Genomic DNA, 24,206 nt, shown 5'->3' with positions numbered 1-24,206 from the left:
AGCCTAAGAACAGTACCTAACTAATTTCTAGCATAGAGTTACCACATATAACATGGCATGCAAAAGAGAATTATACAAAATACAAATATATATCACATGATGGTAAGAATTGTTTTCCACTTGAATACTTGCCTTTCTCCCTTCCCTTTTGTAATGTTTACAAGTTTCTCGACTCCTCCAGCATCAGCTAATGCTTTGGCATTCTCCATATTCTTAATAGTAACCTCATGTAAAGCACAACAAACAGCAGCAACAGTGTCATCAGAAAGCATGATCAGTGTTGAACCCCCTGGAAGACGATGCACAAGATCCCGCATAGCATACTTTCCTGGAGGAAAAGAAAAGTTAATATAGAATTATTAGACAATATGGATTGTATTTCCAGCTCATTATGTTAGTCAGTGCTACGTGGTTCTCCGTTGTATACATGTTAACTTGCAAAATGAACAAAAGCAGGCCAATGGCTTCAAAGAAGCTGAACAGCCTAAAACTCCCTCTCAATATATGCCTTTTGCACGTATTTGCACCAACAGTACATTGGGGAAAGGCTTGTTGTAACTCAGGCTGGAGGTGTACACAATACACCATTCACTTGTCTAGTTGACAACTGTGTCAAAAATGCAGGGTTTTCCCCTTATTTCTTGGAGAAATTGTGGGCTATTGTGGATCATTTTTAATACTCTCTGTTGCTCAATCTGATTGACAGTCATGAACAAATGAACAGAGATTCGAATATTTTTCTCCTCCCCTCTCGCTCTCCAGTTCATGGCATAGTTCTCCATCTTCCTCTTTAGTTAAAGTTATTATTGGAGCAGCCCACGAGATATTTGAGGTCTACAATGTGCCAATATCATTGATGTTTGAAATCTCGAGTATAATTCCCATAAATAAAAAAAAGAGTACTTTCAATAAAGATACATCTTCCTCCCCCTTTAAAGATGTCCCAGCTCCAAGTCAGAAGTGTGGTGAGCTCTTAAAGATTGTTGCAGTTACCTGTCACAATGCCTGTCCTGGGAAAGAGAGAGTGCCAAAAATGCCTGGACCATGATCTGGCAACATTAAAGCTGTAACACTTGCAGGATCTTTGACAACAATTCAAAAATATAGAAAACATTTTGTTTTGGTGTCCTGACACTTGTGTGTATACAGACTAACATTTAAGAAAGGCAGACACCCAGAAAACATAAGTGGAATACGTTAACTGCAACTCAAGGAGCAGCGCCAACAGCTTTCGAATTTCCTAACTGAATAATATAGCTCTCAAAAAGGTGCAGTATTCTGAGGAAAGCTGTATGTGTGAGAGGCAGACACCATTTTTTCTAAGATTATAATGCAAATTATTTGGGAAGAAAAATCGACATAATTGAAAGTCTTGCATCTCATGCGGATTAGATGTTAAATATGCATGGCACGCCCATGGTGTCCGTAGCCCCATAAATCAACTGTATGCTTTAATAACTGGCTTAAAGAAAACACTGTTTGGCAGGTTAACCATGCTGATTTGCTCAAATATCCAACTAACACTAGACAGCTAGGAAACTCTGCCACAACCAATTAGAAAACAGCAAGCCACACAAAACCAAATAAAATCACTCAATTTATTTTCAAAAGTAGCCAATCTGGACCCAGCAACTACCACAAAACAAACCAAATCAATTTTTTCAGATTCCTTTCAGTGGCCATGTTGTTTCCAGTCAATTGACAATATATACACAAAATAGAACTAACATAACACACAACTTAAATATAAATGTGTCTTATATCATTTACCATAAAATTGCCCATATTCTGTTGAAAATCTGTTAAATTTCACCCCAGAGGAACACCCCCTCTCAGGGAATTTTGCTCTACGTTTTTGGTCTACCTTAGGTTTTTTCTCAGGTGGTGCTGGTCACTCCTGTAAGCGCTCCAAGTGACTTACTTTCAGGAGTGTGTTCATACTGCACATCTAATTATACAATAACAAAAGGAACTCATTGTGATCAGAACTGAATATCATGTCTTTCGCAAGTCCGCTTCTCCAGGGAGGGAGGGAGGGAAGGAAGGAAAGAGAAAGGAAGGTCACTGTTGTAATGTAATCTGTCACTGAAGCTTATTTCTCACAGGGTCAGATCACTGGCAGATTTTAGTATCCCCCAATCCAGTCAGATTCTTAGGAGGAGGCATGCATTCCCTTTGGGAATGTAAGGTATCATCATAGAGGAGGAGGGGGAAGGATCACGAGATGGAGCAAAGGAGACTGGCGTTTGCTACAATTGGCAACACAGCATGTCATCACTGACGTCTACCTTAGACACCGCAGCCTTCTCCCCAACTTTCAAACGGCTACCTATTACACCACATCAGCCCTCTTTGCCCCTACATGACCGTGCCAATTACCATCAACTCAGTTAACATCAGCACCACAGTGCACACCCTCCCCTGTATGACTAACCCCCCTTAATAATAAAGCAATATGTCAGCACACATTCGATTTTAGTGAATTCCAAAGTGCACACAATCAATCTATTTTTTCCTAGCACTTTGCTTCCACTGGGTGCCTACACATGCCTCTTTAAAAGAAATACAAGAAACTCTCGTTTAAACGGCACCTAAATATCCAGAATTCTCTATTAACCGGCAAAATTCATACTCCGAAAACACCTCAATAACTGGAAATGTTGCCGAGTCCGAGTCTCCCGCGGTGGCCGAGTTAGTCAGCGGGGCTAGTTCTCCAAACTGCCACTCAGCTTCTTGGCACTGTCGGAAGTCCGAACACCTCAATAACAGGAGTCTGACTCTTTGTTTGTTAAAAATAGCCTCAGTAGATAACCCTCTCAGTCATCCGGAATTTTTAATCAATCGGCACCATCCCGGTCCAGTCGGTGCCGGATACCAGAGAGCTTCCTGTAACCTATTCTCGTGCTTCTAAATGTCATGAGGGCCAGGATCGTGGGAGGTGGTCAGTTGCTTATGCTCTACAAAAGACTCATGGGACTGAGGTGGCTCTCGTTGCATGGCAGCTTGTTCCTGGCAGGCAAGTGCTGAGGGTGCACCTGTGGAAGCTGCTCGAGGGCAGCCTCTCCTCTCCTCTCGTGATGCTCCGAGGGGGAAGGCTGCAACCATGGCATGCATTGCAGTCCTGAGAGAAGGCAGCATCAAACATGTGGGCGCCACTGGGCTCTGGATCTGTAGCCACAATGATCAGTGGCATGCCTGGTCTAATGGCAGCTCTCCGATCCTGAAAGCCGCAAGACATAGGGGTTGCTACAGTCTGGAAACCACGATGCACAGTGCACTGCAATCTGTCCTCTTAATGCCTTCAGAGCTGCAGTCTGTCTTCTGTGGAGGAGGAGGCAGTGACTGGTTCCTGGCTGGGGACCATCTGAAGATTGCAATGAAGCTGCCACGTGCTCCATTGGTGCCTGCAAGGAAGAGAAAGCATCCAGGATGTTGCTGCTTAGGACAGCTGTGGGCTTGAAGATCACACTGGTCAGGTGCCACAAATCCTCAGATTGACTAGAGCCTACACAGATAAAATGTTCAACATCCTTTTCAGGCTAATACCCATGGGGTCTGGGTCCCATGACTTAAAAGCCATTGGTGGCCTTCTCCTCAGCCTCCGCTGCGAAGGTGGCACAACCTCACCCATTTCCCAGTCCTCTGGCTCCCTCATGCTCTGTGAATCACCCAGTACCAAAATTGGATTCCTCCCGGGTGAAAGAATCCAAGTAGGCGCCTGGCAGTGAGGAAGCAAGTGCCACAGGTCGTGAGTTGGCGGAAACTGGGGCAGAGGACGATGAGGCAGTATGAAGCTGCTGAATGGGGAAGGTGTCCAAGTTCTCATACTTCCTCTGTCATTCTCAAATGCAATGAGGAGGAAATATCTCCAGTTCCTTCTCCTATGCCCCACGTTGCTCTGGTGGATCTCCAGGAAAGGAGTGTTGAAGTTAAGAACGCGTGAGCATTATCACCTTGGGATTAAGGAGACATGGAAAGGGGATGTAAGTTTTTGTCTGCATGGTGCTTCACCAGGATGCCAGAGCAACAGTGTAGGTGCACAATTGTTAACCTGGTGTGGGCAAGATGCCGCTTGCTGCTGACCTCACCATCTCTGAAGGCAAGAGCTGAGCGAGTGTCCCACTAGCTCCATGGCCATCTCCTCAAAGGGGTGAAGGATTTAAAGGTGGGGATGTCCCGTCTGGTGGTCTGCTTTTGATGATAAATTGTGTGTCAATTTATCCTTCAAGATAGTGTAAATGAGGGTAAGGCTAGCACTTGAAGAGTGTGTACCAAATGGCATGGGAGAGGCAAAGTAAGAGATGTGGTGGGAGGTGGGATTAAAGTGGAGGAAGAGATTTTCGGGTTGTGCACGCCAGTTATTGGTCTTAGGGGAGTTACAGCTGCTCTTAACCAGAATGCTGTCAAGGGTTAGTTGGGCAAGTGTTGCTTTAAGAGGGTGAAGAGTGCGCAAGTGCCCAGGTTGGGCAAGAAAGTGTCTAGTTTATTACCTTGCTAGCCCTGGTGAGGTCACTGAACTTTTGCAGCACTGTTCTGCCATCCTCAGGGTGAAGGAGTTGGCACTCAGTGCTCATGGCCCCCCCGCCCTCCTGCTGCCCCACTCCCCTCCAGGTGGCACGAGTTGCATTCCCGACAGGCTTAATGGCAATCACACCCAGGAGTCTGTGCCTCCCACCTTAACCTCCTTCAGAAGAAATTGAATATCTGTACCAATGGGGCCTTTCCCTGCTGCCCTCTGAGGACAGGTGGTACTTCTGTGGTCATTATTTTGTAGAGGTGTAATAAAAATATGGATAACATATGCAGTAAAGTTATTTGAAAATGAAGTGAAAGAGCCAAGCATTGGTCTTCTCTTACCTGGTTGTTCTCCCAAAAGCACATGCTGAACTGTCTTCTTTAAAAGGCTGTGCAGAAGTTTCCAGGTAGTTCAGTTGCTTACATACATTTGACCCCAATGACTGCACCAATGGGAATACAAATTAAGCAAACCCAGAAAACACATGCGTAACTCCCTCTGCAGGCCGCAGCAGGAGATTTAAAAAAGGTGCAACACCAGCGTAACTCATTCAGAATATTTAAGGTCTTGATGTTTACGTGCTACCAATTATGATTTTGGGGTTAGTAAACAATTGTTAGTTTGTGATTTGTTATCTGACTACTTCTTTGATCAGTAGCTTGTGCATATCTTAATGGCAGGTTGTTAGTTTAAATGCTAATATAAACTGAACTACTGAATAAAATTTAGGTATCATACACTCCTAGACATAGCCTGGCAGTAAACTCCAGCTGGTTCCTTGATGAGGAGCTAAGGTGCAGGGGTTAAGATTCTTCTGGTGCCCTTGATAAATATTCTCGTCAGGGTATTGATCCCACTGTTCTTGCACATAATAACAATGCAAAAAGAACTGAAGAGTGGGAAAGAAGTCATGACAAATTACAGGAAGAGGCAGGTCATTTTTGTTGTCCATGTAAATAGTAATAAAAATGCGCAGTTTACTTCATGTAAAAACAACAATTTTGGTTGTCTCCCAGAGATTTTAAATCAAACACTAAGGGCTAGAAATTCACTTTGGCCCCGCCAGCTGGCTAGCGCCCAAAAGTTAGCGCTGCGCGCGGAGCCAGTTGCGCCCGTCAGAAATTCAGTTTTTGCGCCCCAAGTCGGAACCGGGCGCTATTCCAGGGTATGCCCGCCCCCGCTTGGGGCGCTGAAACTGAATTTCAGCGCTGTAGGTGCCGCAGCGCCACCCGCTGCGGCAGGCTGCGGTACTGCAGGCCTCCTCCTTCTCTTAAGGGGGAGGTGCCTGCAACTCAGATCGCCGCTCGCTAGTGCCGGCAAATGAGCCCGGCACCATGGAGAAGTGCCGGGCTCCCGGAAAGCAGCCAGCAATGCCGCGGGGGGGGGGGGGGGGGCGCGGTGGAGGAGGCCGGGGAAGGAGGTGCGGGCAGGCGGCCGCCGAAAAAGCGGCCGGCCGCACCTCCGCCTTAACTAGCGCCACTAAGGCTGCAGCACGGCCCGGTCTTCACATCGTTGTTTGCGGCCGCTGCGGAAGAGGCAGCCGCAACTAAAATATGGGGGTCAGGCCGGTAGCGGGGCGGAACCGGGGCACTGCGCACACCGATGACGTCATCGGTGCCGGCGCAGCGCTACCGGCTACCGCCGCCATTACCGCAGTGCTGAATATCAGTGCAAACTCCTCTACTGGCGCAGAAGCCCTCTTTGGGCGGTAACTGGGCCCAAAGCCCACTGAATTTCTGGCCCAAAGAATTTAATAAAAACAATTAAGGGTAGGTACTTGAAACAGTAATCCCTTTACAAATGCTGACTGATCTGTTGTGTATTTCCAGCATTTTCTGTTTTTATTAAGAATTTAGCCAAAAAAATGTAAATACACTGGTGGTGTAAAAGCTGTGGTACGGATTTTTCGCTCAGCGGTGAAGGAATGCCGCTCGCCATTCACCTCACTGACTGCTTCCCACAAAGTTTTCGTGGGCTTTTGAGCAGAGACTTGCTCTAATCTGGCATTCGATCCAATGTGATACTCTCTACAGGGCATTTGTGAGCAGGGAAAGAAACAGCGAGGCTCTTCAACCAATCAGATTGAAGAATCCAGTCTAAACTGGGAAGTATAAAGCAGGAAGTTTTTTAAAATTCATTCATGGGATGTCAGCGTTGCTGGCAAAGCCAGCATTTATTGCCCATCCCTAATTGCCCTCGAGAAGGTGGAGGTGAGCCGCCTACTTTAACTGCTGCAGGCCGCGTGGTGAAGGTACTCCCACAGTGCCGTTAGGGAGGGAATTCCAGGATTTTGACCCAGCGACGATGAAGGAACAGCGATATATTTCCAAGTCTGGATGTTGTGTAACTTGGAGGGGAACTTGCAGGTGGTGGTGTTCCCATGCACCTGCTGTCCTTGTTCTTTTAGATGGTGGAGGTTGTGGGTTTGGGAGGTGTTGTCAAAGAAGCCTTGGCAAGTTGTAGATGGTACACACTGCAGCCACAGTGCGCCGGTGGTGCAGGGAGTGAATGTTTAAGGTGGTGAATGGGTGCCAATCAAGCGGGCTGCTTTTTCCTAGATGGTGTTGAGCTTCGACTGTTGTTGGAGCTGCACTCAACCAGGCAAGAGGAGAGTATTCCATCACACTCCTGACTTGTGCCTTGTACATGGTGGAAAGGCTTTGGGAGTCAGGAGGCGAGACACTCGCCACAGAATACCCAGCCTCTGACCTGCTCTTGTAGCCAGAGTATTTATGCGGCTGGTCCAGTTAAGTTTCTGGTCAATGGTAACCCCCAGGATGTTGATGGTGGGGGATTCGGCGATGGTAATGTCGTTGAATGTCAAGGGGTGGTGGTTAGGCTCTCGCTTGTTGGAGATAGTTATCGCCTGGCACTTGTGTGGTGCGAATGTTACCTGCCACTTAGCAGCCCAAGCCTAAATGTCATCCAGGTCTTGCTGCTTGCAGGCATGGACTGCTTCATTATCTGAGGAGTTGCGAATGGAACTGAACACTGCGCAATTATCAGCGAACATCCCCACTTCTGACCTTATGATGGAGGGAAGGTCATTGATGAAGCAGCTGAAGATGGTTGGGCTGAGGACACTGCCCCAACGAACTCCTGCAGCGATGTCCTGGGGCTGAGATGATTGTCCTCCAATAACTACAACCATCTTCCTTTGTGCTAGGAATGATGCCAGCCAGCAGAGAGTTTTACCCCAGATTCCCATTGACTTCAATTTTACTAGGGCTTCTTGATGCCACAATCGGTCAAATTCTGCCTTGATGTCAATGGCAGTAACTGTCTCCTTACCTCTGGAATTCAGCTCCTTTGTCCATGTTTGGACCAAGGCTGTAATGAGGTCGGGAGCCGAGTGGTCTTGGTGAGCAGGTTATTGGTGAGCAAGTGCCGCTTGATAACACTGTCAACGACACCTTCCATCACTTTGCTGATACATGAGTAGACTGATGGGATGGCAATGGGCCGGATTGGATTTGTCCTGCTTTTTGTGGACAGGACATACCTGGGCAGTTTTCCACATGGTCAGGTAGATGCCAGTGTTGTAGCTGTACTGGAACAGCTTGGCTAGAGGCTCGGCTAGTTCTTGAGCACAAGTCTTCAGCATGACAGCTGGTATGTTGTCGGGTCCCATAGCCTTTGCTGTATCTAGTGCGCTCAGCCATTTCTTGATATCACGTGGAGTGAATTGAATTGGCTGAAGACTGGCTTCTGTGGTGGTGGTTACCTCAGGAGGAGGCCGATATGGATCATCTACTCGGCACTTCTGGCTGAAGATGGTTGCAAATGCTTCAGCCTCGTCTTTTGGACTCGCTGATGCGCCAATTACTCAAAAGACTGAGGTTAAGCGAGTAACAACCAGGCTTTTATTAACTAAAGAATGAAGGTCTTGTCTCGAGTGGTCGACCCGTCCAGAATACTAAGGGACTGGGAGGTAGTCACTTATATACCTGGAATAGTGGGGGGGGAGTCAGCCGAGGCATGTCCAGACCTGTACCTAGTGGAATACACATACAGACAAGTATAACAGTGGTTTACCACATTCACCCCTTGTTTAAAAATGAGTCCGGCGGGGTGAAGTGTATTTAAAAGTTCGTGTATTGGAGTCTCTCCGGAGGTCTTGTCTGCCGCTGTGATCGACGTGGCGACGGCAGGGGTGGTGAAGCTTCCGGCGTCGCGTCCCGAGTAGGCTGGGGCCCTGGAGTGTAGTCCTCGTGGGTGACGGTCCAAGGCGAGCCGGCTGCTGGGGTTGGATATCGGGTCGTTGGGGGGGGGGGGGGGGTGGTGGTAATGGGTTACAGCGGTCCCCAAGGGTGCGAGGTCTCGTATGGAGACTGTGTCCTCCCGCCCGTCCGGGTACGCAATGTAGGCGTACTGGGGGTTGGCGTGGAGGTCGACCCTCTCGACCAGGGGGTCCGTTTTATTGGCCCTCACGTGTCTTCTCAGTAGTACCGGCCCTGGGGACGTCAGCCATGGCGGTAACGATGTCCCCGATGTGGACTTCCTTGGGAAGACAAACATTTTCTCGTGAGGGGTGGCATTGGTGGCAGTGCAGAGCAGTGACCGAATCGAGTGGAGCGCATCGGGGAGCACCTCCTGCCAGCGGGAGGTCGGAAGGCCCCTAGACTTTAAGGCTAGTAGGGCGGCCTTCCAAACTGTTGCATTCTCTCTTTCCACCTGTCCGTTCCCCCGGGGGTTGTAACTGGTGGTCCTGCTTGTGGCTATACCCCTAGCGAGCAGGTACTGGCGGAGTTCGTCGCTCATAAACCATGAGCCCCGGTCGCTATGGATATAGCTGGGGAAACCGAACAGGGTGAAGAGGCTGTTCAGAGATTTAATGACCGTGGCACTGGTCATGTCCGGGCAGGGGATAGCGAACGGGAAATGGGAGTACTCGTCAATGATGTTGAGGAAGTACACATTGCGGTCGGAGGAGGGGAGAGGCCCTTTAAAATCGACGCTCAGGCGTTCGAAAGGGCGAGTGGCTTTTATCAGGTGGGCTCTGTCTGGTCTATAAAAGTGCGGTTTGCACTCAGCGCAGACTTGGCAGTTCTTGGTCATGGTCCTGACCTCCTCGATGGAGTAAGGCAGGTTGCGGGCCTTGATGAAGTGGAAGAACCTGGTGACCCCCGGGTGGCAGAGGTCATTGTGGAGGGCCCTCAGCCTATCGATCTGCGTGCTGGCGCAGGTGCCACGCGATACGGCATCTGGGGGTTCATTGAGCTTCCCAGGCCGGTACAAGATCTTGTAATTGTAGGTGGAAAGTTCGATTCTCCACCTCAAGATCTTGTCATTTTTGATTTTGCCCCTCTGCTTGTTGTTGAGCATAAAAGCAACTGAACGCTGGTCAGTGAGCAGGGTAAATCGTTTTCCGGCCAGGTAGTGCCTCCAATGACGCACAGCCTCCACAATAGCCTGGGCCTCCTTCTCGACCGTGGAGTGTCTGGTCTCCGGGCCCTGGAGGGTTCGCGAGAAGAATGCCACAGGTCTCCCCGCCTGATTAAGGGTGGCGGCCAGAGCGAAGTCGGACGCATCGCTTTCCACCTGGAAGGGGATGGATTCGTCCACTGCGTGCATGGTGGCTTTGGCAATGTCCTCCTTGATACGGTGGAAGGCCAAGCGGGCCTCTGCCATCAGGGGAAAAGAGGTGGTTTTGATCAGCGGACGGGCTTTGTCTGCATAGTAGGGGACCCACTGAGCATAGTAGGAAAAAAACCCTAGGCACCTCTTCAGAGCTTTTAGGCAGTGGGAGTTCCATAAGGGGACGCATCCGGTCCGGGTCAGGACCGATGACCCCGTGTTCCACAACACAGCCAAGGATGGCGAGGCGGTCTGTGCGGAATATGCACTTCTCCTTGTTATATGTCAGGTTCAGGAGTTGGGCGGTGCGGAGGAATTTCTCGAGGTTTGCGTCATGGTTCTGCAAGTCATGGCCGCAGATGGTCACATTGTCTAGGTAAGGGAAAGTGGCCTGCAGCGCGTTTTGATCGACCATCCAGTCCATCTCCCTTTGGAAGACGGAGACCCCGTTGGTAATGCCAAAGGGAACCCTAAGGAAGTGATAGAGGCGGCCGTTTGCCTCAAAAGCAGTATACTGGCGGTCTTCCGGGCGGATGGGGAGCTGGTGGTACGCTGATTTTAGTTCAATGGTCGAAAAGACGCGGTACTGCGCGATCTGGTTGACCATGTCAGCTATGCGGGGGAGTGGGTAGGCGTCCAGCAGGGTGTAGCGGTTTATTGTCTGGCTGTAGTCGATGACCAGGCGTTGTTTCTCGCCGGTCTTAACGACCACAACCTGGGCTCGCCAGGGGCTGGAGCTGCCCTCAATAATCCCTTCCTTCAGGAGCCGCTCCACTTCGGTTTTAATGAAAACCCTGTCCCCGGCACTGTATCGCCTGCTCTTTGTGGCGATGGGCTTACAGTCGGGGGTGAGGTTAGCAAACAGTGGGGGGGGGGGTGGGACTCTGAGTGTGGAGAGGTTGCATCTGGTGCGCGGCGGGCAATTTGGAGGCTGCTGGCTGCGGACTGTGAGTGGGGGGAGGGGGCCACCGTAACGCTTTTGAGGTGGCACTGGAAATCCAACCCCAGTAGGACGGCAGCGCAGAGGTCGGGCAGGACCAGGAGTTTAAAATTATTGAACACAGTCCCGTCTACTACTAGTGTCACCACGCAGTAGCCGCCAATGTCTGCTGACTGGGACTCGGAGGCCATAGAAATCCGCTGGTGCGCAGGCAGGACTGGGAGAGAGCAACGCCGCACCGTGTCGGGGTGGATGAAGCTCTCTGTGCTCCCGGAGTCAAAAAGGCAGTTTATTGCATGTCCGTTTACCTTAACGTCCATTTTGGACCGAGCTAGTTGGTGCGGTCTCATTTGGTCCAGCGTAACAGTGGCCAGCGTAGGGGTCGGTGTGTCGCTGCGGGTATCAGATGGGGGGGGGGGGGGGGGGGGGGGTTTGGCGGTCTGCTGCGTCCCGGCTGGTGTCCAAGATGGCGGCGTCCATGATTCCCATGTGGCTGGAGTCATCCAAGATGGCTGCTGCTGCGGTGGTTCGCACATGGCTGGGGAGGCCCAAGATGGCGGCCCACACGCGGCGCTGTTGGGGGCCCAAGATGGCGGCTCGCACGGCCCACACGCGGCGCTGCTGGCGTTCGGGGTGGCTTTGGCCTTGCAGACGCTGGCGTAGTGTCCCTTTTTCCCGCAGCCCGAGCAGGTCGCATTCTTCGCCGGGCAGCGCGCTCTGGGGTGTTTGGCCTGGCCACAGAAGTAGCATTTCTGGCCTTGGGATACTGCTGTCTGGCTTTGGGACACTGCTGCGGTAGTTGGGCCATTGTTGGGCTGTGGCTGGGGTGGCATGGTGCTGTCCTACCGTGTCCCAGGTTGTCGTTCCCCGCGGCGTCCACGGTGCAGAGGAGTAGGCTTCCATGCCCCGGTAGGTTGCGTCCAGCGTTAGTGCGATTTCGGAGGCTTTGTCGAGGGTGAGGTCACTCTGCTCCAGCAGTCGCTGTCGGGTGTAGTTGGACCTGTGGCCCGCTACGAAGGCAGCCCGGATCAGTTCCTCCGTGTACTTAGCGGGCATTACCGCCTTACACCCACAGGCCCGGCCAAGCACGGACAGTGCTTGGAGGTATTCCTCAGTCGATTCCCCAGGTTGTTGCTTGCGACTCCCCAGAAGGTGCCTGGCGTATACTTCGTTCACAGGGCGCGTGTACTGGGTCTTGAGGAGCTGGAGGGCGGCTGTGTACGAGGTCGCGTCCCGGATGACTGAGTACGCTCGGTGGTTCACCTTGGAGATCAGGACAGACAGTTTGTCCGCATCCGTTACGACCGTAGTGGAGGCAGTCAGGAATGTCTCGAAGCACGTGAGCCAGTGAGCAAACTTGGTGGAAGCGTCTGCTTCCTGACTGTCCAGGTCCAGGCATGCTGGTGTGAGGATCTTCTCCATTATAAAAAATTTAGTTAATAAAATTGATGCGCCATCAATTACTCAAAAGACTGAGGTTAAGCGAGTAACAACCAGGCTTTTATTAACTAAAGAATGAAGGTCTTGTCTCGAGTGGTCAACCCGTCCAGAATACTAAGGGACTGGGAGGTAGTCACTTGTATACCTGGAATAGTGGGAGGAGTCAGCCGAGGCATGTCCAGACCTGTACCTAGTGGAATACACATACACATACAGACAGGTATAACAGTGGTTTACCACACTCGCGTGCTGGGCTCCGCCATCATTGAGGATGAGGATATTCATGTAGCCTCCTCCTCCTCCTGTTAGTTGTTTAATGGTCCACCACCACTCACGACTAGATGTGGCAGGACTGCAGAGCTTTGATCTGATCCGATGATTGTGGGATTGCTTAGCTCGGTCTTTAGCTTGCTGCTTCCGCTGTTTAGCATGCATATAGTCCTGTTACAGTTTCCCCAGGTTGGCACATTTTCTTTTAGGTATGCCTGGTGCTGCTCCTGACATGCTCTTCTGCACTACTCATTGAACCAGGGTTGGTCCCCTGGCTTGATGGTAATGGTAGAGTGAGGAATATGCCGGGCCATGTGGTTTCAGATTGTGGTGGTATTCAATTCTGCTGCTGCTGATGGCTCACAGCACCTCATGGGTGCCCAGTTGAGCTGCTAGATCTGTTCTGAATCTATCCCATTTAGCACGGTGGTGGTGCCACACAACACGATGGGGGGGGGGGGTCCTCAGTGTGTGAAGACAGGACTTTATCTCCACAGGACTGTGCGGTGGTTACTGCTACCAATACTGTCATGGACAGATGCATGTGCGACAGTAAGATTGGTGAGGACAAGGTCATGTAGGTTTTTCCCCTTGTGTTGGTTCTCTCACCACCTGCCGCAGGCCCAGTCTGGCAGCTATGTCCCTCAGGACTTGGCCAGCTTAGTCAGTAGTGGTGCTACTGAGCCACTCTTGGTGGTGGACATTTAAGTACCCCACCCAGAGTACACTCTGTGTCCTCGCTAACCTTAGTGCTTCTTCCAAGTGATGTTCAACATGGAGAAGTAATGATTCATCAGCTAAGGGAGGGCAGTAGGTGGTAATCAGCAGTAGGTTTCCTTGCCAATGCTTGACCTGAAGCAATGAGACTTCAGGGGTTCGGAGTCAATGTTGACGACTCCCAGGGCCACTCCCTCTCGACTGTATACCGCTGTCACCACCTCTGGTGGGTCTGTCCTGCCGGTGGGACAGGACATACTCGGGGATTGTGATGGAGGAATATAAATTAGATTGCGATCATGTATAGAAATTAAAAAGATTGGGAAAGACTGATGGATTTAAGAGAGAGGTAAGAGACAGACAGAAAAAGTAAAAAAAGTATTCTTTTTAAAATCTCCAGCACTAATTAGCATATGAAGGAATGAGACTCCACACTTGTAAAATTACATTTTCAGGGCCAGAGAGGTTGTTTGGCAATAATTACCATGCTGTTAAAAATCCAATTACTGCTGAATGCACCCGCCATAAATTTTTCTGGCATGTTTAGTGGGTAACTACCCCAACTTCACGCTGTTGCAGGTATGTGAATGCCAAGTCTATCGGTACGGTACTGTTATAGCGCAGACTGTGGAGGAGCGTGCTAACTCGGATGACAACTTCCCAATTTCCACGTCTAACTGCGCATGTGCGTACTCCGGAAGTTGCTATCCAATTTACTTCATAGTAAGTGAGCCCCAACAGCCTCACCATTATTAATGCAAAATCCGGGCCCATGCCTTTTTGACTTGTGAAATATTTTTGTCACGTACCTATAAGTTCTTTGTTTCGTACATCAAGGGCCATATTCCTCAAGGCAGTAGCAACAGAGCAAACAACCCGATCATTGTCCATTCTCAGAAGTTCCACAAGGATTGGAAGACCTTTCTCTTTTCTGACTGCAGCACGTATATACGCTGCCCACTGTTATCGGGAGGGAAAAGATAAAAGGTAATCGAGTCAGAACTTGGGGACTTAGGACTCGAGCACTTTTCTTTATACAGGTCTAATCTCAGCAAGCTCAAAGAAACCTGTTCATCCGTGTGTCTGTCAACATCAGGACTTATTACCCAGCAGTCACTTTTAAATGTGATATATCCAAGATGACAGAACCACTTTTGATGATCATCTATCACTTTTCAGTCTTCCCTTCAGTTTTCCCAACAATTTAAAACTCAATTATTGTGAATTGTTGTGATATGCTTCAAGATACCTAGTCAATCACATTAATAGAAGAGGAATTCTTGTTCTCCTACTTATGCCTCATCTCTTGAAGCAGAGTTAGCCAATGAAGGTCATTATTCAATTAAGATTCCATGGCAATTTCAGTATTAGTAGTTTGGACAGCTGCCAAAAATCAAGGGATGGTGCAAGACTTATTTTTGAAGGAGAAGAGGTAGCTCAGAAACATAAGAAGTTTCAAATTTTAATGCAGAATGAAAATTAAATGCAATTTTTGCTCATCTTTAAAAATGTAATAAAAGCATATTCATTTTGCTCTTACTTTATCCCTTCATTTGTAGCTTATCAGGAAGTGTGCCCCTCATATAGTGCTTAGCAGTTCTACACAATAGTGTGTGACTCGAAAAGGGGGCAGGCACTCATAACCCCAGGTCTCTATCCTTAGATTATAAAACATTTCTGGCAGGCAAGCATCATTAAAATATACGTTAATAGTACAGGAGCACTGTTATAACCTCTCCCACATCTTTTTCTGACCTTAACACGGCTTCCAAAGAATACCCATACAAATGGGTTTCCAGAGTTGCCAGGTGTTGAGATGCATATGGAAGTAACTTTGAAGGGCTAGAACGATGATCAAGTCAGTGGTTTTGACACTGTATCTGACATTTTTATCCCCTTTTGTTCACTTTGGATCTCATGAAGATCAGCTCATGCAAAAGCAATCAAGAAGGTATGTTGTAACAGCGGGTCTGATGGCATAGTTTCATATGAAGGCCTGACCACCCATTATATTGAATTGTTGTTCACAAGCACCACAATTACAAAATGAAATACTTTGTGATACGGCACGAGGGAAGGCATGACGGGGTGATTATCAGCCTGCACACATCACAACGCCAGAAACCATATTTATAGGCACTGTCACTATTACCTGGCAATGACTGAATTGTCTTCAGAGAGTTTAGGGCAGCAGAAAGCCAGAATCGAAGCTGTGCCATCTGCTGCTAATGTCCACATAGGGCTGGTACAGCCAGTGATAGTACCAGTCGGCTGCAACCCTAAGCCTGCATATGGGGTTTCTCCCCCTTCATTTGTGTCCATCACTTCTTAATCCCCTACCCCCGTGAGCCAGGCTTCCAATGGGTTGAAATGACCTTTGAGCCTTTCTAAATGTTCCCCAATTGTGACACTTCCCTTTCAATTTTCCCCACCCCCTTAAACTTCATTTACTTTTAAATTTCTACTCCTACCATTAAGTGTGCTCCCTACATCTGCCATACCTGGATCGGCGAAAAACTATGCAAATGGTCTCACCAGGAAATTAAAGTGCTATTAGCACTTTACCATTCTAGTGGTATCCACAATGGTTTGTAAACATTTAGACTTGACTAACACCAACAGACGAAAATCTGCTCCAATGTTTCCGCTAAAACTACATATACAAATTATATTTTATAGATAGATGTGTACAGAATTTTTCAATTTAAAATATTTGTTGTTCCTCATGTGGTTAAAAGATGCATTCAGGTTAATTAAAATACTCATCTAGTACTCCAGTAGTTTATTTTTGATGCAACTTAACACTGCAGTGAACTTTTATATTTAAATACGTGCAATGCTGCAAGTGTAGACTATAAACCAAACAAACATTTCCCATATTTTCATAGACACATCAGTATCAGACAGGATCAAGCTCAGTTGGGCCCTCGAGGTTGAATAGCCAGTTAAAAGGCACCGTCAAGGCTCAAGTGAATAGCAGCCACTTGGATGAGGTACTGGAGGTTGCCTGGTGCCCATGAACGGTATACTATTAAGGAATAAATACACTCAGAAGGGAAAGAGGAGTGAGAAATTTCGAAGGGACAAAAATAAACTGGAAAATTTTATACAAAAAATATTGAGGCATGCAATTTTAGGAATTAATGGAATAAAGCCTACCTACACCACACTGAACAAAACTCCTACCCATTACCGCCTATTTTACACCCAATGCCTTGCTTTTGTCCTGCAGCTTTCAAAGCAACAGACTCAAACTCTCTCCACTGTGTTCATTATTTTAAATGCAAGTCTGCCTTTCTTAAATGTCCCATCAATTTTTAAGGTCTATTTCTTAACTTAAACCCACATTTCCAGAAAAATAAAGTGTCAAAATTATACACTACATATAAACTATTTCTATAAGTGGTATTGAATCATACAGCATGGGAGGGAGCTATTTGACCCATTGTCTCTACACTGGCTCTCAAAGAGCTTTCTTAGTCCCATTACTTCACCTTTTTCCCATGCCCGTTCAAATTTTTCCATTTTCAACTATTCATCCACTTTCCTTTCAAAATATATTACAAATGTTGTTTCCACCAGTATTTCTGGTAAGTCATTACAAGTCCTAACAACCTTCTGCATAGAAGAAAAATTATCCTAACCTTTCCCTTCATTTTTCTGGTATCAATTTTCCCTGCTGGGGCTGCACTGTTTCCACAAAATGTCTGCCTCTCCCAGCTGCAGCACCAGTTACCTTTCCCCGATCCTGATGCCTAGATGCACTATACAGGTGGAACATACAGCCCTTAATATATAATAGCTGGATAGAGTAGCTGATATGGAATACAAAGAATACTGCTTTATTGAGGATGAGTCACAATTAATTCTATTAGATATTGACTGGGACTGTGGTGTGTGGTGACTTTATGCATGTGACCAAGTACAGGTTCCATAGCACATGCATTTTTTTTCAGTTATGTACTTGGCCTCAAGTTGAAGTATAGGTAATTCCAAGGTGACAGTCAACTATATAGACAGACTAGATGGAGGACACAATCTAAAGGTTTAAGTGGACCTCTCCCCAATAATCTGCATTGTAATAAAGTAAAACACATAATATGGAAAAGGTTGGCAATTGCGTTGTCTGAAACTTGCTTGCAAGCCAACAGGCAACCCACTCGTGAATATAACACATTCGCCGTGCTGCAATAGGCCAGATTTATAATTTAAATCTGAGCTATACAGAAGCACTGAACAGGGAAAGGGAAGCAAAGTACAAAACAACTTGGTTATGAGGAGAGACGGGAGCTCTTTTCATTGACAGAAATGTGGAGATAGGCACACGTCTTAAAACTATGGTGTAATACCCAATTCTAGTCACCAGGTGACATTGTTCAGAAACAAGGCTGAATGTTACGACAGTATGCATTTTTAAGGGGAAAGTCACATCAATTCCACTCAGTGGCAAGATTAAGGTACTACAAGGCAACCAGTTTCTCAGGTTAATGTTTTCTATTGGACAAAAAGAGCTCAACCATAGCTACAGCACATTTGTAAACTGATCAATCAAGCGATCAGGCCAATATAATAGCCTTTTTTATGTTAAAACCTTACTTCTGGAAGCTTGTACTTTCTGTAAAGCCTGGGCAACGCAGTAGTTGGGCATATTATACTTTCACTTTAAATCCAGCTAAGACCAGAGATGAAACTCTCTCCCTTCTGACTTTAAAAGTGAGCGGTCAAGTTGAAAAAATTATTAAAAAACCATACGGGATTCTAGGTTTTATAAACAGGGGTACAGAATGTAAAAAGATAGAAGTAATGCTAAATCTATACAAATCATTAGTTAAGTTGCAGTGAGAATATCGCGTTCAGTTTTGGGCACAATGGGCCAAATTTTGCAATCCCCACGGGTGCGTACGAGGTGTCCACGCACCCGTAGGGGCCGCGCAAGTGCCGGGTTTAGGCATGCGTAGCGCATGCGCTAAAACCCGGCACTTGCGATCTGTCAAGAATCTTCTTGCCCAGGAGATGGGCCGCCGCGGGTGGAGAGTTGCGCTTTTTGTATAACTTCTGCCCGCTGAACGCCTGTCAAATTCTTATGCCTGGTAAAAGCAGATGTAAGGCCTGCTTTTACCAGCATAAGAGTTATAAAAAAATAAAATTTGATCCCGAATTTATAAATTAAAAATACTCTTAAAAATGTTAACTTTAATTTTAGCCCCGTAAAAACTTTTACTTTTTTCAAAAAATTTAATTTGTTTAAAATATTTGTCATTTTAAATGTCATTTTTAAAAATTTAATGTTTGTGTTTTTAAATTAAGGAGATTGTGTGGAGCATAAACACTGACATGGACCAGTTGGGTCGAATGGCCTGTTTCTATGCTGCAAATTCCATGTCATTCTAAATTCTGTGCGTACAGAGCTGTCAAAAGTATGAAGGGGGATTCCCCTCTTTCATTGGTTCACCTGGCCCATGTGATCCCAGGGGCGCTTGCGAACCGCATGCACCCCGGGATACGTGGGCCTCTGTGCATTTTGAAGGGCAGAGGCCCAGGATCGCAAGCCTCAGGATCTATGGAACCAGCAGGTAAGTTCGTAGATTTTTACACGATCGGAGGCATCTGCCCACAGGAAGCCTCAAATTGGAAATTCAGGGCCATTATTTTAGGAAGGATGTTAAGACCATGGAGAGGGTACAGAAGAGATGCACTAAGATGATAGGCTTTAGTTATGAGGAGAGACTGGAGCTCTTTTAATTAAAATAAAGAGATATAATAGAGTTGTTTAAAATTACGAGATATTTTGCTGAAGGGGAAAATTATTTCTAAGTTTTATAAACAGGGGTACAGAATATAAAGAGATAGAAGTAATCCTAAATCTATACAAATCATTAGTCAGGTTGCAGTGAGAATATTGCGTTCAGTTTTGGGCACAATGGGCCGAATTTTGCGATCCCCACGGGTGGGTATGCGCCCATGTGGTCAGTTGGTAATGAGAATGACCGACATTTAAGATCATCACCAAAAGAATGAAATGAGAAGTTAGGAGTTTTTTTTTTAATGCAGAGGGTTACGACATGGAATGCTCTAACAGAAATGTGCTGGAAGCAGAATTTAGAATTGCTAATAAAAGGGAAATTAGATAGAATTTAGAATGACATGGAATTTGCAGCATAGAAACAGGCCATTCGACCCAACTGGTCCATGTCAGTGTTTATGCTCCACACAATCTCCTTAATTGAAAAAGGAAAAATTCAGAAGGCAATGGGGACATGGGCAAGGGAATGGAATTAAATGGACAGCTTTTTCCAGAGAGCTGGCACAGACACGATGGACCAAATGATCCTCTTCTGTGCTGTAAAATTCTATGATTTTACCATCACCTATGTAGTGGGCATGAACTCATCAAAATGTCCATAACTGTTTCAGAATTGCTAGTGTAAAAAATGGAACAAACATTAATGCAGATGTTGCTCCTTTGAAGTCAGGGAATCACATTGTTGGGGAAGAGTGCAAGGGAGCTTCAGTCCATATCTGGATGTACAAAAGCGGAGTTACGACTGCTAGATACCGAAATAGTGCCCCCCCCCACCCACCCACCAAGATGGAAAAAGTGTTATATTTTGTAAAAATGACACCACTCACTGGAACACAAAAAATGTGTACATTTTTATTCATAATTAATTATATATTAAATAGATAATTTTGGAGCTACCTTCCAGTTTCCTGCAGATAAGTTCTGTAGAGATCCAGCAGATCCTTCCAACGTGGCTGGGTTTGAACTTTCAGCAAGAAGTGTGAGATATGGTTTCACTATTGATGGATGCCACAACATTTCAACTCCCTTGGGGGATTTAGAAAATCCAGGGATTGGACCTACTCCATCCCACTGAAAATAAAAAAGTACAACTTAAAAGCAGCAGGATACCTATAATTACGTTCTAATCAATTGAAAGTCACTTAATTCAGTTATCTAATATCATGCCACTTGGCTGTGTTATTTACATTGTTTAATTCAAATTATTGACCAATTCTATCATTTTTAAGTGCAAAAAATTACTTGAGACCTCAGGAATAGACTGTAGTTGAAATCAGCAACACCCAAGTCTACCTAAGCCTTTCAATGAAAAGCCACTTTGCTGTGAAAAATTTAAAATGTCAGATTTGCAAAACATTAGATAATCCACTGTAGTTGTCCACTGCTCCTCCGATAAAGCTTCTTGCGACACTATGTCAAAGAACAAAGTTGCATTTATATAGCGTTTTTCATGACCTCAGGATGTTCCAAAGTACTTCACAGTCAATGAAGTACTTTTGAAGTAGAGTCACAGTTATAATGTAGGAAAACGCCACAGTGTAGGAATTGATGTATTCCTAACTAATAACTGAGGTCGACTCAGGAGAACAAACAGGTCTTTAATGTTGGATTTGACGAATTCCAGAAAACAACAAAGATCGATGCAGGAGAGCCATGGAGCAGGTCTTCACTCAACGGAGACGCCACGAGGACTGCCTCGGCATCCCCGTGGATTGCGTCGTGACGTCATCGCATTTTCCCCGCGCTTGGGGCGGTCACATGATGTGCGACGTGACGTCATCGCGTTTGCCCGCGCTCTTAAAGGGGCTACGCCCCGTACATGCAAAACACTATATACAAAACCCAGTAATGCCCAACACAATAGTACAGGTTTAGGCTGGTGTTAGAACATCGTTAAAGGGAATTATATACAATTAGCTAGATTAACTCAGTGGTACCGCCACAACAGCAAATTTGTGCACATTAAGATCCCAGGTAATGACCAGGTAATCTCTTTCAGCGACAGTGGTTACATCGAGTCTACATCACAGAAACAGGTCATGCTGCCCAACTGGTCTATGCTGCTGTTTATGCACCAAGGGAACCTCCTCCCACCCCGCTTCATCTAACCCTATCAGCATACCCTTCTATTCCTTTCTCTTTCATGTGCTTATCTAGTTTCCCCCTTAAATGCATCTATGCCTTTTGCCTCAAAATACAGCACATTCCACATTCTTAACATTCTTTGGGTAAGGAAATTTCTCCTGAATTCCCCATTGGATTTATTAGTGACTATCTTATATTTATGCAGTTGAGTTTTGGACTCCTCCACAAGTGTATAAACATTTTCCCTACATCTACCCTATCAAACCCTTTCATCATCTTAAAGACCGCTTATGTCACCAATTAGATTTCTCTGAGAGAAAGAGCCCTGGCCTGTACAGCCATTCCTAATAAGTGCATTCCCTTAGTTCTGGTATCTGCTTTTCAATTCTATTCCTCTAGAAATGAACCCCAGTGCTTGGTTTGCCTTTTTCATGGCCTTATTAACCTGTGTTGCTACTTTTAGTGATTTGTGATTGTGTTCCACTAGATCCTTGCTCCTCTACCCCATTTAGACTCTTATTATCCAAGCAGTGTGTGGCCTCTTTAGTCTTCCTACTAAAATGCACCACCTCCCACTTATCTATATTTAAATTAATTTGCCAATTACACACCCATTCTGCAAGTTTATTGATGTTTTATTGTATTTTGTGGCGTTTGTCCTTTGTGTGAACTACAACCCCCCAATTTGGTGTCTTCTGCAAATTTTGAAGTTGTACTTATTATAAATAATGCCTGCCTGTGGCAGGTGCCCCCAACACTGCGTAAAACTTCAAAGTTAAGTTATTGGCGGGAAGGGCATGACGAGAAAGGAGGGAAGTACTCTTACCCATTTGACCCCGCCAACCCCTTTCTCATCGGCGTGTGATGTTAAAATCGGGCCATAAAATTGCCTGTGTCAGTTTTATCACCCTTTTTGGATTATGGTACTATTTCCAAATCAATTGAACCTCCTGAAATGGTTGACTTGCGAAGGAACATCAAGAATTTGCAAATGTTGTCCTGTGGCTCTCAATACCCTGGGATAAATACTAACCAACTTGTGGATTTTTAATTAGTTTTTTTTTTGAAGTCCTTTAGTCCAGTCTGGGGCCTCCATTTATTGATGTTCAAGTTGTTAAACCCAACTTGGATTAACTATATTCTCTGGTGAATACATCAATCAGAATATTGATAATGCAGGCTTGCAAACTTTATATTCTCCATTGAATACTTCAATCATGCAGTATAGCGACTATTTTATGTTCACATTCAGTTTGAGTCTTGTTAGCATTCTTTAAGGTTATCACCTCTCCCTTCAATTTGTTTCATTATCCATTCATTTTTTGGGTGATTCACCTCCCATGAGACTACAAACAGAGCTCAAAATTACATCACACAGTTTCAGTAAATAGCAAACTTTTACCTGATCTTCCTGGGGTTCTTTTTTCTTCTTTTTTTTCTTCTTACCCCAGCAACCAGTCTCAGCATCTTTATTGGGAGAGTCACTACCAAGTAATCCATCAAGTTCACTTGTTCCCATCAGACGAGCTTGTGGAACCTCTAGTTCTAAGCGATAGGACAGGTTTCTCAGGATGCAAACGCAGTTTTCAACAGTCTAAAATGACAAACATTATTAGAATGTCACTTATAACTGTTGTATTTTAATGAACATGGTAACATTTTCAACAACTTTAACACAATAAAGCATACAACCACCTTAGAGGGCCCACACTCTCAGTCCTGACATTTGAACTTGGCTACCCTTCATAGACAAGCTTTGCTGTTTTAGTTGGGATAGCAGTTGGAGCATTCCATGGAAATGCAGTACTCCACCTTAGTGTAGGGAATCACAAAATAGTAAAAAAAGGACCTTTCCCACCATACAAAGTTAATCTAGCATCTGCCAATATGGAGTGGTGCTGATGGTATGTGAAAGTTAAGCCTACCCTCCTTCAGTCAAGAGATAAACAAGCATCAAATAGTGGGGAACCAAGGGGCTAATGAGAGTGAAAGTGGAGTTGAGGTCGATGATCAGCCATGATCTTACTGAATGGCGGATCAGGCTCGAAGGGCCGTATGGCCTTCTCCTGCTCCTAATGCTTATGTTCTTCATCAGTGTAGCAGGTCGAGAACCCTATAGGCGCGATCTTGCCAGCCCTGGGGAGGCGGGACTGCCGGGAAAATGCACCCGCCCCAACCCATCTTGCCAGGAAGCGGGTAGCCGACCCGTGCCAGGAAGGGGATTAGTGCCACTTATCTGCCTGTTAACAGGCAGATAAGAGGATTATCCTAATTTTACCCACACAAGTGTGGGCTTCCCGAAGGCGCCGAACCCTGCCGGGGTCACTGAGGCGAGCAGTGGGTCTGCGGGGTGCAAAAGTGCACTGTAGAGGTGAGTGATGGGTGCAAGTGTGGAGAGATGAGTATCTGAGTAAGTGGAAAGTGTTGGTAAAAGTTTACTTACCTTTGTTTCTTCCTGCAGGCTTCAAGACTTGGGTGTGCGGAGAGTCTCGCACCTCCGCGGCAGAGATGACAGATGGCCGCTGCATTCTCCAATGCAGCAACCATTTAATTTCTGCTAAAGAAAGAGGTTTGAGGAGTCTTGAATTCAAGAACTCCTCAAACTACAGAGAATGTCAGTGTTTGACAGCTTCACATAGCTGTCAAACGTTGACAATTCATCTGTCAAAAATTGACAGATGAAACGTCATACGTTGACGTTCTCTGTAACCGACTTTCCCTTAATTGGCCTGCTAAGCCTGCTGGGCGGGCTTAACAAGGTCAATCAAGGGAAAATAGCGTGGGTTGGCCAGAGGTTGATGAGGCGGGACAAAAACCCAAGTGGGAGTCCCGCCTCCAAAAGCACCCCATTGGCAAAA

General features: G+C 46.3%; 1 protein-coding gene across 1 annotated transcript in view; it reads right to left on the bottom strand.

Annotated features, from left to right (window-relative positions):
* pkp4 (plakophilin 4) overlaps positions 1–24,206 on the bottom strand; it is a 300,231-nt gene that overhangs the window by 17,674 nt on the left and 258,351 nt on the right. Inside the window, 4 exon segments of the mRNA XM_085986337.1 lie at positions 133–328; positions 14,270–14,420; positions 20,161–20,334; positions 22,751–22,942. Coding sequence (XP_085842463.1) covers positions 133–328; positions 14,270–14,420; positions 20,161–20,334; positions 22,751–22,942 — 713 coding nt within the window.

The sequence above is a fragment of the Somniosus microcephalus genome, chromosome 4 (assembly GCF_052327205.1).
Source record: "Somniosus microcephalus isolate GS21.2 chromosome 4, FLI_Smic_1.0, whole genome shotgun sequence".
In the NCBI taxonomy this organism is placed as follows: Eukaryota; Metazoa; Chordata; class Chondrichthyes; order Squaliformes; family Somniosidae; genus Somniosus; species Somniosus microcephalus.
This window is presented reverse-complemented; position numbering and strand designations above follow the sequence as displayed.